The sequence below is a fragment of the Sardina pilchardus genome, chromosome 18 (assembly GCF_963854185.1).
Source record: "Sardina pilchardus chromosome 18, fSarPil1.1, whole genome shotgun sequence".
Lineage (NCBI taxonomy): Eukaryota > Metazoa > Chordata > Actinopteri > Clupeiformes > Clupeidae > Sardina > Sardina pilchardus.
This window is the reverse complement of record NC_085011.1, coordinates 27,940,630-27,953,661: the sequence shown is the minus strand read 5'-3', so window position 1 is coordinate 27,953,661 and position 13,032 is coordinate 27,940,630. Positions and strand designations below refer to the sequence as shown.

Genomic DNA, 13,032 nt, shown 5'->3' with positions numbered 1-13,032 from the left:
ACATTTTGGAAGCAGTTGGAAAAATAATATCAAAAAGTAACCCTGACTTTTGTGTGAGGTGCTCAACATATTCCTGGAGCCAATGTACAAGCATTTAAGTAAGTAAATAAATGTTGAATTTTTAAGTTTTGGAAAGCAGAAACAAAAATCAATACAAACCAAATCAATCCCACTGGCCTTGTTGCCACAGGCGTGAGCAGTATAATAATCTGTGGGCGGCCGACAGACCGTGACCCATCAAGAAGGGGCAGGTGTTTGTCTGTATCTTATTTTTCCCATCGATAGCGTCTGAGTAATGAGAGTGAGAACTGGAGGAATCGAACCGCAAAGAGCCCCCCGCCCCCCCCCCCAAAAAAACAAGACACAAACAAGACATACAAGGGAGATATGGGAGTCGGAAAATCTGCTACAGTAGATCACTTCAACCTGCCACGTCAACCCACTGTGACCCAGGCTGCCTGACTGATGTCTCGCGTGCATGCGTAACCACGGTTACGTCATAGCGCCACCGTGTTTTCTGAGCAGCTTCAGAACTTCAAAACAAGGTCGGTCAGTTTAAAGTCCAAGGTTCTGACCGTTACCCTGGAGATACACGGTGGCCCAAGGTGAGACAGGAAGCCAGAGAAAGACAGTGTATCATTGAATCATTTGTCTTACACTAACAAGAAACAAAAAGCTGTGATAGACAAAACAATACAGCTACGGTGAGGTTTGCACCGACCGTGCAGACATGTCCAGCTGTTTAAATATAGCGGTTTACAAGTATTGTTCCGATTGCAGAGAGAGACAGCTGTTTTCCTCTGATTATTTCTGGCTTCTGCAGGTGTAATTGTTCTCCCCATCCTGCATAACATACAGAGAAAAAGCACACCGACTTGCGTCAGTGGAACTGCCAACTCCACCTGGCCAGAAAAAGCACTCAGGTTGCTGCATACCCATGCCCATACCAGACACATATGTTTCCTCCAATTGTAAGAATGGGCAGGATGGTAAATGTGATCTAAAATGTAATCAGTTTGCTGTCTTTTTCACAATTGGCTTTAAAATCAGCTCTAAAGTTTTGAGTCTCGTCTCGGGGTCATGATGGGTAAGAGACGGCCTTCCCCTGCCGATCCACCCAAGCAGTAGGCTATGTCAATGCGGATTACCATAGTCATAAATAAAGCACCGCGCAAGGCTCGGTGTTTTTCATCCTGTTCAATCCATCCGGTCTGGTTGAGCTGTTAAAGTCAATAGATCTTTTTCCCACAAACGGTGTCAACATTATCAGAGCATCCACACCAGCAGACAGGACGTGGGGGGGCATCTGTCTTCCTCTACATGATGTCTCTTCAATCTTTCTGGAGCAGATTCTCCTCTTGCCAGCATGCACCATCTGGCACCTCCACTTTCTCCTCCATGCATTCATCCATCCATCCACCCATTCATCCATCCATCCATCCATCCATTCGTTCTTTACTCCCCCCTACCTCCTCTCTTTTCATATCCTTTGGATAGACACACACTACTTCACTGGCCGTGACAGACCCTTGCTACTAACACAGTCATTAGGAAGGCTGAATTAACAGGCGTTAATATTTCAGCTGATACGGAGAACATGCATGTAGAAAGCTTCCAAAGCAAAAAATATTGTTTCTTTTCCAGGGCATGATAGACACAAGTGTGTTTCACTTTCATATAATTGATAAATGTGTCTGCACATCTGACCCTTATGTATATGGAAACAAAAGAACAAGGAAATCCATTTGGAAGAGGAGAGCAGGTCTACCAATGATTTTCATATTACAGATAATGATCACAGATCTCATATGATGGGCACTCTCAGAGACACACAACATAGGGCAAGGGCAGCACATACCCCATCTCGACAGCAGAGGGCAGTCTCGCCCAACAAACGCCTTTTCCCACTGGCCCACAGACAGCGTGGCCAGCACACAAGCATACTGATCGGGGCCCTTACCGGCATTCACAATGGCGTCCACTTCCAGGATGGTGATGTCACCTTTGTGCAGAGACACTTTGTTGCTCAAGGAGACGGACGGTGCTCTCTGCTCCTCGTCTTCCCCTTTCCCTAAGAGAGAAAAAAAAACAGTGAGATGACGATTGCATATTGGTTATCCTTTGCTTTCCTATCAGTAAAAGCAAGCATAAATTAAACAATATGGCTTTTAATTTAAGTGAGAGTGAGGTTGGTGAAGGATATACCAACGGCTGTGGTTTTGCAGATTTTTGTATGGTCTTCAACTGCCCCCCCCCAAAAAAAAGCTCCAATATAAAGTCTCGGCGTCTTTTGTTGCCATGCAACCGAAAATGTCACTCTGCAGCCAAGTTGAGTAAGAGAGGCTATTTGCACAATAATTTGGATGTTCATTCGTCCATACGTTATATGTTGAATCTGAACGTTCACCCAACTCCATTTACGTGATTTTCTCACTCAATACCTGCCAAATGTGATATTATGAAATCATTGCTCTCTCATCTTGAAGGAATAGAACATTTGCGTTGGATAATTTAATTCACAATGTTATTACTAGCAATGTTATTACTAGCAGTCCTGAGTCACGGTCACTGATAGAATGCCCCTCACCCAATCAGATATTAATAAACAGTTTGGCTGGACCTACAGTGGCTGCTGGACCTCATCAGAAATATAGCTGCAGTAGTTAATCTTTCTTTTTTTTAAGTATATTTGTTGGGCTTTTTATGCCTTTTTTAGGCCTTCGGGAATCGAACCCAGGTCGCTGGCGTGCGGTGCAGGTCCCCCAGCCAGCCGCGCCACGGCTGGGGCCGCAGTACAGTAATTTCCCGCATATAAGCCGCATTCTGTATAAGCCGCAGGACAGTGTTTTATGCAAGTTAAAAGATACAAAACCATATTAACACCATATTAACTGCCCCCCTGTATTAACCTCATAGCTGAAGAAATTTTGCAAAATGAATGTATAAGCTGCGGCTAACAGTCGGGAAATTACGGGTAGTTAATTTTTGATGGGGGTTACTTCACCATCAGACTATCTTAGAATATCAGTATCTCAAAACATCTAGACTGGATGCCAGCCCGACCTTTCGTTGAGTTACGGTCTGGAGTAGCTCCATTGAGAAGTCTATACACCAAGTCAAGATGTGTTCGGGTCAATCAAATCCTTTGGACAGGCTTTTTAAAAGGATGACAGTCAAAGTCATGCATGTGAAATGAACGCACTTGAGGTGAAATTCTTTATGACAAAAAGGCTGTCGCTAGAGAAGCGAGATTTTCATGTCAGTTGTACAAGATACTGACTACTAAGGGTGCAAGAACTTTAAAAGGCAAACAAAAAACAGCAATTAAGGCATACATTGAGAAGAAAGAATTGTTTCCCCATTCTCCATATGGCATTCACATATTTTGCTGCTATTGCTATCCGATTGCGCCATGCAGAGACAATTTGTTTTCTGTATCGGTTGAAACACCACCATAATTATATCCAAATACAGTGTTACTAGATCCTTGTTACCGGACTGGCTATGCCAGGCTACAGAATATCAGCATATTTCCCAAAAAATTAAATCAAACTTAACTAATTTAATGGACATGGAACTACAGCCAGAGAAATCACTCGGCAATAGCAGAATATTACACTAAAGCATATAATGCACCTTTCTAAATCTGTTCAACATGCACTTCATTTATTCAGCATTTCTGATGCCTCATGGTTTGCATATCATAGCATTTTTCCTATTTTCATTAGGCTGCTGATTGAACTGACATTGTTGTTTATTGTTGCTGTTCTCCTTGGTATAGTCTTACCAACTTTTTTTAATTGTTCACTGTTAAATGTAACTATTGTATTGCTGCTATTTGTATGTCGCTTTGGACAAATGTGTCTGCTAAATACCATAACCATAACCATACCCTTTTGCCAAAGGTGAACGGAATGGAATTCATTAATGTCATGGTGGATTTTCTGAGCTTGCATGTCTACCCTCTCAGCTCAGAGGATATTATGGTCAAGCCAACGGGAGCTTTTCTAAGCCAGCGGAGCATGGAGATTGGTACTGGCAAGGCTTATGGTGCATATGGGAGAGTTGCATACTAATAGATCCATGTTGAAACAAACCCACCAACAGCACAATCAGAGGGCTACAAACTAAGCAAGGTTTTCTGTATCGGTCATTCAATATGGGTCCAATACGTCCTCTTACTTCCTTACTGGTTATTCTTTCCAACTGCTCCACATCATAAATCATGGTAATCATACCGTACCAGTGAGCAATTGGCAAGCTGGCGCTAAAAGGAAGCCATTTGGTGGTTGTCCACGCCATTTGGCCATAGCCATGGCAACTGAGATTACTCTCCCCGTGTAAATGCTAAAGAGGAAAAAATGAGGGAAGGCTTAACAATCACTCTGAAGCAACAATCACTTTGAGGCACACACCCACCTAGACAAAAAAAATGTTAGTATAAAACTAGTATAATTCTTTGACTCTGACATAAAGCTGTTTCTATCTTGGACCCAGTTGCACAATTAGTTATAGGGACAGAAAAATAGATAGTGTTATGGTGAATCTAAGGGACTGTGGCCTTAACTCTTGAAATAAGCTCAGGTGACGGAGTATAGACTAGTCTCTCTAAAAATGTCATTGGCCTATTACAAATACAGTGGGGAGCACATGTATTTGATACTGTACCATGCTAAAGTTGACTAAAAAGAGGAATATAAAAGTTGCACATTTTTAAAAACAAATCTTTAGGGGTGTTTTAAGGACCGAATCGTCCAGGCCCATAGCGAGCAATGCTGAGGCCATACAGAGAACATCCTAAAGCAGGCAAATTGCAGCAACAGGATCAATCTTCGAGATGTCGGTGTCAGAAAACGGGCTTAAAGGGATAATCCGGAGTGAAATGCACTTTAGATCAATGTTTCGGACTATTGGGAGTACATACGTTGAGTTGACACCAAAATCATGTCATTCGGATGTATTTTGATAAAGTTCGAGCTCACCGTTTTTAGCCAAAACTCGTTAGCCTGGAAGTGACAGGGGCGTGTCCTTTCGCCGCTACAAAACGCTATTTTTATACCTCTTCTACTGTTCCAAACAACACTACACTTACGTGGTAGTGAGTAGAGGGTCCCTAAAGCCAAACCGAAGTATCCCCACGTCTTTATGTGGTCGGATAGAGAGTCCAGAATGAATTTAATCGAGTCAGTACCTTTCCGGAAATGTCGCTGCTGCAGCTAGCAACGTTTTAACAACACTTTACTAACATCTCCGGAAAGGTACGGACTCGATTAAATTCATTCTGGACTCTCTATCCGACCACATAAAGACGTGGGGATACTTCGGTTTGGCTTTAGGGAACCTCTACTCACTACCACGTAAGTGTAGTGTTGTTTGGAACAGTAGAAGAGGTATAAAAATAGCGTTTTGTAGCGGCGAAAGGACACGCCCCGGTCACTTCCAGGCTAACGAGTTTTGGCTAAAAACGGTGAGCTCGAACTTTCTCAAAATACATCCGAATGACATGATTTTGGTATGTACCCCCAATAGTCCGAAAAATTGATCTAAAGTGCATTTCACTCCGGATTATCCCTTTAAAGTGTAAAATACCGATATAAGCCTTTAATTTAAAAAAATGAGTAAAAATCAAACCGCTAAGGACACCAATTTTCTTTGTGATTGAAGAATGTTTCGCAAATAAATAAAAATGTTCCACCTTAAATACAGGGGGTATACAGTAAGTATTTGACCCTTATGTTAAATTCCCATAGGAGCAGGAGGATTTTTTATATGTTTTTATTTTTAAAGGCCAGCTATTTCATGGATTCAGGATATTATGCATCCTGATAAAGTTCTCTTGACCTCTGGAATTAAAATAGCCCCACATCATCACATACCCTTCACATTAGCTAGAGATTGGCATGGTGTTTTTTCCAGTAAGCCTAATAGCCTGATTGATTTGCACTGAGCTCAATGAGCAGGGAATTTAACATACTGTAGGGGTCAAATACTTATGCCCCCTGTATCTAAGGAAGAACATTTATTTATTTACGATACATTCTTCAATCACAAAGAAAATTGGTGTCCTTAGTGGTTTGATTTTTACTCATTTTTTTAATTAAGGCATTAAGATCAATCGTCAAATGATTTTATATTCCTCTTTTTAGTTAACTTTAGCATGGTATCAAATGCATGTGCTCCCATGCATGTGCTGCACATATAACGCTACTATAACTTATTCTCCTCCAAACTCTGATAGCCTCTTAACCATAGAAAATGACAAGCTTTGTGACTACATTCTGATTCAGGTTATTTTCCAGCTCCACACTATTTGCTACAATAGAATGGTGTTTGGCAGTGGAGGCTGGAGCCAATATGTGATCCAGTTATCCAAACACAAATCACTCTAATGTCTCTGATGTCCAAAAAAATAAAACAAATAAAAGATTTAGACTGCATTTTCCAGCCATGTGCGGCGCCAGCGCCCAAAGAAGAATATTAATGTATCCTTTACTTCAATGGAACATGAAGGAGCATGAACATAAGTGCAAGCCTGGGGTGAGTTTCCCAAATCCATAGTTGCTGACCTGTTGGCAATGGGAAATTGCATTGTAACCAACAAAGTAGCTAACTTAGTTAAATACTATGGTTTTGGAAAGCACGCCACTGAGCTGTAGCAAAAGCTGTAGAACACATTTATCAAGGTGGCGCTGTTATTTTGGTAGCAGAAATATAAAGATGTACAACAGACTATATGGATCATCAATTCATACAAATTACTTAAACATTAAACCTTACCCACCCTTCCATCCACACCCACACCCACACCCTCCCCATCTCCAAACATATCACCTGCACTATGAACGTTTTGTAAGACTGCCAAAGGTACAATTTTGGCCTTTGACCTAAGCACAAAGTATGCCGATTTTGACTGTGTTGATATGGGAAGGTTTCAAAAACTGAATGCAACAAAATAATTTCTGTCACAATTAGTTTCAGGTTGGGTGAAATTTTCCCCAGAGAATGCCTGGATTAACAGTACACAGTAGACAGCGCAAACATACAATAGTTACAAAGACATACAATTATTGTAAACAAATATGAATGAACAACAAGACGGATTGTAAAACAATTTTATCATCGTCTTATTTAGTCTGTGCAGTGTGAAGCCCTAGCCTAGGACTGACCAGTCCACCATTACTAATGCTGAGACAAGAGCCATACCATACCCTCAATCAAGGCCTTGGTGACTTTCTAAACAATTGCTTTCACTTTCTTACCCTGACCGACATATCTTCAAACCTCTTCAACCATATTGCTGCATTCAGATTCAAATGTACAATATTTTGTCAGAATCGTTGACTACACAAAGGATTTTTCATCGTTTTTTGGGGGCAATTCTAGACTTTGCTGCAGACTAAAGCTACAAACAGGATGTAGGTCCTTCATGCACATTCTGTTTTTTTGGTCACTGGTATCATACAGGCTAACATCATAGTCTAGGACATCCTCAGTGACTTCAAGGCAACAGTGAACAAGCATGACTGCTAAAGAGTCAAGCGGTTGTGGTTAAGCACCAAGGAAGTGCAATACAGGGGCTGACCCATTTTCTTTATGGGGGGAACTTCCTTGATATACACAAGTAGCATTTCAGCTCTTTTGACTGTGGTGGTCCTGCATGCGGTTTTTGGTGCAAGGATGCCCACAACAGCTTCTACTGTCGCGGGACTGATTTATGTGAGTAAAAAAAAAAGACAACAATAAAACAATACCAATGATAGAAGAGCGTCAGAGGTCATCAACAACAACAAGTTCGCAGCTATGACTGTACAGAGACAACACTAAATTCGAAGAGTAACAAAAGTAACATTTAGCCACGGGCTGCTTTCTCTCTACCTCCAACTGACAACAGGACTCCCTCTGCTGGCACACTGAAGAAAAAAAAACATAACAGTGAACTCACAGTGACCTTTGACCCCTATCTGTCTGTGCCATAACATGCCCGTTTAAAAAGCTCTGCACACAAGCGTGAGGGGCAGACCTGATGGAGAACTAGCTTGAGCGGTACTGAAAGCCACTACATGAAACCCCAGTTGCATGATGGGCAGCCCTGGAGCCTAAGAAGTCCATCAGTCACTACGTCCTGCAAGTCCACACACACACACACACACACACAAATGCATCACACATGGCGCATCACAGTGGAAAGAGTGTGAACAAGCGGAAGGACACCAGCAGATAGCCATTCTGTCAGGATGTGACAGCCACTAAAGGTTGCCCTGCCAGGGGAGGCATGGCGACGCATTGCAAACGACTCCGCTCAATCAGGGCATCTGAGCATGTCAGGCTGTTTCATGCAATTACCCTGAAATTTCCCACCAATTAATATCCCTTTGTTTTCGTGGTACAGGGCAATACAAAGATCAGATTCTTTTAGCAATCACTCAATGTTACTGACCTACTCATTTGCAAAGCATTACAATAGTGTATAAGAACAAACCAGACCATTGATCTTTCATTTCTATTCACAGATCCGTATACAGTACATATATCTTCTTTCTGCCATAAATTACACAAACAAAATGATAATACAAAGGTCCATGTAGCACCGCTATGGTCAAAGCAATCTGCACACAACTGTTCTGGTTCCTGCGTTTTTTGCTGTGAGCAACAACTTAACATCATTTTAACCTAACCTGACAGGCAAAACCCTCTGTATCTCTATGGAGTTACCCACACATAAAAACCTTCATTCAAAATGACAACTGAACCTGCCACTGTGATCAGTATAATCCTTACCCACCATGTCACATGGAGGTCCCAGTAGTGAACACGAGCAAACTTCTTCAGCTGTCTACAGTAAGTAGAAGGTAGACTAGGTTGTCTCTCTATCTTTTGGATAACACATGTTATTGGTTTGACGTTCACACATTGTTAAAATGAATGTGTTGGAAACAACACAAACTATGGTGTCCCTATCTGGAGATAGAGATGTGTTGAAAAAACAATGCAATTTATGTATTTTCAACATACACAATACGGTGTACACTGTTTTAAGAGTACACAGTTCTTTGTGCCTGCCTGCCTCTATGTATATCGAATTGACTATGGTCAAGACTGAAAGTTGTAGAATATGCAATAACGAACTGTGTGTTTATGCTTGGAGCATTTGGCTGTAAAAAGAATGCCAGACACACAATATTATATAATTGCAACACTGTAGCTGATCACTGCACATAACTCCATCCCCTCTTCAGCCCCTATCTCCTCATTCAATCACTTTGTTACATCATTGTTATACATCATCTCATTTGTTGTTGTTTTTGTTGTTGTTATTATTGACTGTTGTGAGCTTTACCTCAGCTACTGCTGCTGACAAAAGGTCATCAGTCACAAGTGCACTGGAAACAGTAGGCTACAATACATCAGTTGAACAATTCTGACATGTATTGAACCTCTGTAATTTGTAGAATAAAAATGTATTTTGATGACATGATGCAACCATGCTAGAGGGAGTTTTCCATGACAAATAACTTTATAAAATCTTGCACCCTTTTCCCATCATGCAAAGCACTGCACCCAAGCACAAGCACAAGCACGACCTCCTCTAGACCACATCAGTGGAAAGCAACAAGGAGAGCTGCTGACCCAGAAGAGGAACAGGGGCTGGGGCACCTACCGGCCCTTAAAGCTAAGTCACACGGGTAAGATCTGTGTGTCTCTATGGGGGCCCTAACAAGCCAAAAGCCCATCTTCACTCCCCTCTGCCACATCACTCATGCATACTAGGGGGTTCATCAAATAGTCGACTGACTACTCAGTCCTGTAGGCAACAGTCAAATAGTTGTGGACAAAATGGCTAAAGGCTAAGGTCCTGTCCCATCTCCCCCCACTTAAATCTTCCACTTAGTTTTGACTGCCCTTGACAGTAAAGTCCCCTGGATGAAGCGAACGTGCTCCCCTACATCACACGCAGCGTCAATGCCTTTAGGCCTACTGGTGAACCTACTGCTGCTGTTCTCATTCACGAAATTGCCGGTGACATTAGTTGTATTGCCTGTTGCATGGGCTGTGTTGGTTTACCTACATCTGATTGAACCCAGGATAAGCTTGGGATATTCATGTTCATGTGAACACCGGAACAACCATCCTGAATATTGACAAAATTACCCAGATCAGATGTATTTTTGACGGGCAGACTCTCTCAAAGCACTCGGGAGATATCTTCAGATAGCTTATTAACATATTTTCTAACATTAGTGTTCAAAACTCGACAAACAGAAATAAGTGTGTTCAAACTAACATATTCCAACATATCTCGAAATTTGAACATGCTTATTTGCGAAAATATACTTATAGCAGAGTTAAGTTTCGCTTTCGCTTTCCAGCGATGTCTGCCATCTCGTTCATTTCATCTTCCACCTCGTTTTAAGCCTGCATCGGAGCCCACTATAATGTTAGGGTGGATTTTAAGGGGAAAATTGCCCTTCCACTTGCTCCCTAAAGTAACAGGACACCCTAACCCTACACGGGAACGCGCAAAATCTAGGGTTTAGGGCAAAAATCTAGGGGAAGATGAGAATTGGGACAGGCCAGACATCTCTATGTATGGATTGGAAGAACTTAACCGAAAAGAAACCTGTTCCACTGCGGCATACAAGTTATACAGCTGTATTAAAGTATAATAACAATAATAATAATAATAATAATAATAATAATAATACAATGGCTATGGATAACCACTTAATGATGAATGAAGTGCTGCAATAGTTGGAACCAGCAGTAATGTTAGAACTACCACTGTACCGGTACATACAGTATCAATTAGTCAATTAGTTGACAACTAGCCTATTATGAAAAAGCAAAAAATCAGCAGTTGTAAAAACCCGAGTGCATACCAGAATATACATTGTCTGCCACCAAGTGGAAATTACTTCACATTTAATGTTTTGACCACGGTTTCATTCCAATGGCAACAATCAATGTTCATTATCATGTTTACACTGTATGTACATGGACAGCAGGTCCATGCATATGAAGTGGCTTCTTTAGCCGCTAGACCTACAGTACGAGTTCCTGAATGGTAGTGTAACAAGAACATCATCAACAACAACAACAATTTGCATTTATATAGCGCTTTATCAAGGCAAGTACTTTACAGTGAAGGAGGAACTTCACTAACCACCACCAAGGAGAAGCACCTTCCTCACAGCAGCTGGAGGTGGAGAGTGAGGGAATAAATGAATGAGCCAATGACGCTGTGGGATGATCTGAGGGGTTCTAGGGCTCTAGTGTTGTTATAGTAAATTAAGCCAACTTTTCCACACTTGAGACCCATAGGATGACACCAGACCTTTGCGCTCTGTCTTAGTCTTCTCTATTTGCTCACATCTCATGTTGCTCAACAGTTACTGGCAAAAAAAACAAAAAAAATTTAAAGCTTTTTTACAGCTTGATCTGTATTCTGCAAAAATGAATGTATGAGCTTAAGTCTTTAATGCATAAGCACTCCCTAACCTTTATGGTTATGGTTATGGTTATGGTTATTTAGCAGACGCCTTTAAGAATGAAATCTTTATTATGACCAGGAGGACTGGTGGAGGTGTGACGGACCATTTGTGTACCATTTGTGTATGTATTTTATTTTTATTTTTTCTGGCTACGACATCGTTCCGGTCATATCTTACTTTTCATAGACGTTTATACTAAACAACTTGGCAAATGTGTGGCAAAAGTGATATTCACTATATAATGAATATCACTTATTCACTATATAATGCATCTAAAAATGACTGAAATATAACCTCAGGCTAGACCATCCCTGTTTCTGCTTGACATTTTTGCTGTCCATTCATCGTACAGCAGCCTTTGGGGCTTCTTTTTTTTTTTTTTTTAAATGTTGGGCTGTTCCTCATGTTGCCTCAGGAACTAGGAAAATACACACAACTAATCAGAGTTGTAAGCAGTACAATTAATGGTGGCATTTGCGATTTGTTAATTGCATTAGTTCAAACTGTTATTTCGATTAAAAATGGACTCATCTTTCGGCTCTTATCAACAGAGACAGAGCAACTCTGACTGTCTTGCGATGTATTCTTTCATCAAACTAGGCCTGAAGAACTCTGCATGCAGATCATACTGCTTTCAGCCGACCGTCATTGCCCATTGCATCAGTCTTTATATCCCCATGAAAACAGAGTCAATTGGGTTCAAGTGTACCTGTAGTCTTTTCGTGTTTCCTCCATGTGGGCACCTTGTCCAGAGACATAAAGTTACCACGATACTCTTTGCGTCGCTCCTCCAGTCCTAGCTTGAGCAAGCGTTCTGTGGAGGAAAGAAACACCAGTATTAAATATAGCCTCTCCTAAAGAAAAGGGACAGATTTGGATTGAGCTGAATCCAGCTTTTCATAAAGTGAATAGAAAGAGTGGCATTCACTCATTGCATTTTAGAGAGCTTGTTTGACATACACAATTAAATCACCCAATTGACAAAAACACTATCTCAGAGAAGCAACAACAGGATCTCAGTATTCCAACTTCATTGATTGACAGGTCAAAGCATCAGGAAAAAACTTGCTGCCCCATACTTTGTGAAATGTTCCCCTGAGTGGGTAGAACTCTTTGCAATTTTATGAGTGGTAAAAGCATGCCTAAAAGGTCCTCTCTCTGCCTCACTCTCAGGGGATATATATATATATATTCTCCAAACTTCAGCTTCTGATTATTCTTAAAATAATACTGCCCCTGTCAACACAACGCATTTTATATGCTGCATGTGGCCGACGCCAAGCATCCACCAAGAATTGTTTTACGGAAGCAGGCTCAACTATCTGAAAAGTCATTATCCTTAGAGTTTAACTCAACACTCAAAAGGAGAATGCTCTTATATAAGCAAGCTGTACCTTTAAATCATGTTCATTCTAAATACTTACAGTATGCCTTTTCTAGAAATGCCATACCGTTTGGATAGCACTGCGAAATCTACACCATGCTTGACTTTGACAACTAATTACTTATCCGCAGTGCCACTAACTGCCTTTTCCAGCAATCT

The 13,032-nt window shown here is 41.2% G+C and overlaps 1 protein-coding gene across 4 annotated transcripts in view; it reads right to left on the bottom strand.

Moving 5' to 3' along the window:
• Positions 1 to 13,032, bottom strand: part of macrod2 (mono-ADP ribosylhydrolase 2) — a 537,441-nt gene that overhangs the window by 523,820 nt on the left and 589 nt on the right. For all 4 annotated transcript variants that reach the window (XR_009936258.1, XM_062520021.1, XM_062520023.1 and 1 more), the window contains exons 2-3: positions 12,199 to 12,303; positions 1,961 to 2,071 (exon numbers count right to left, since the gene is read on the bottom strand). Coding sequence is in view for 3 of the 4 variants with exons in the window: in XM_062520021.1 (XP_062376005.1) it covers positions 1,961 to 2,071; positions 12,199 to 12,303 (216 nt within the window). In the remaining variant the exon portion in view is untranslated. The remainder of the gene's footprint in view (positions 1 to 1,960; positions 2,072 to 12,198; positions 12,304 to 13,032) is intronic.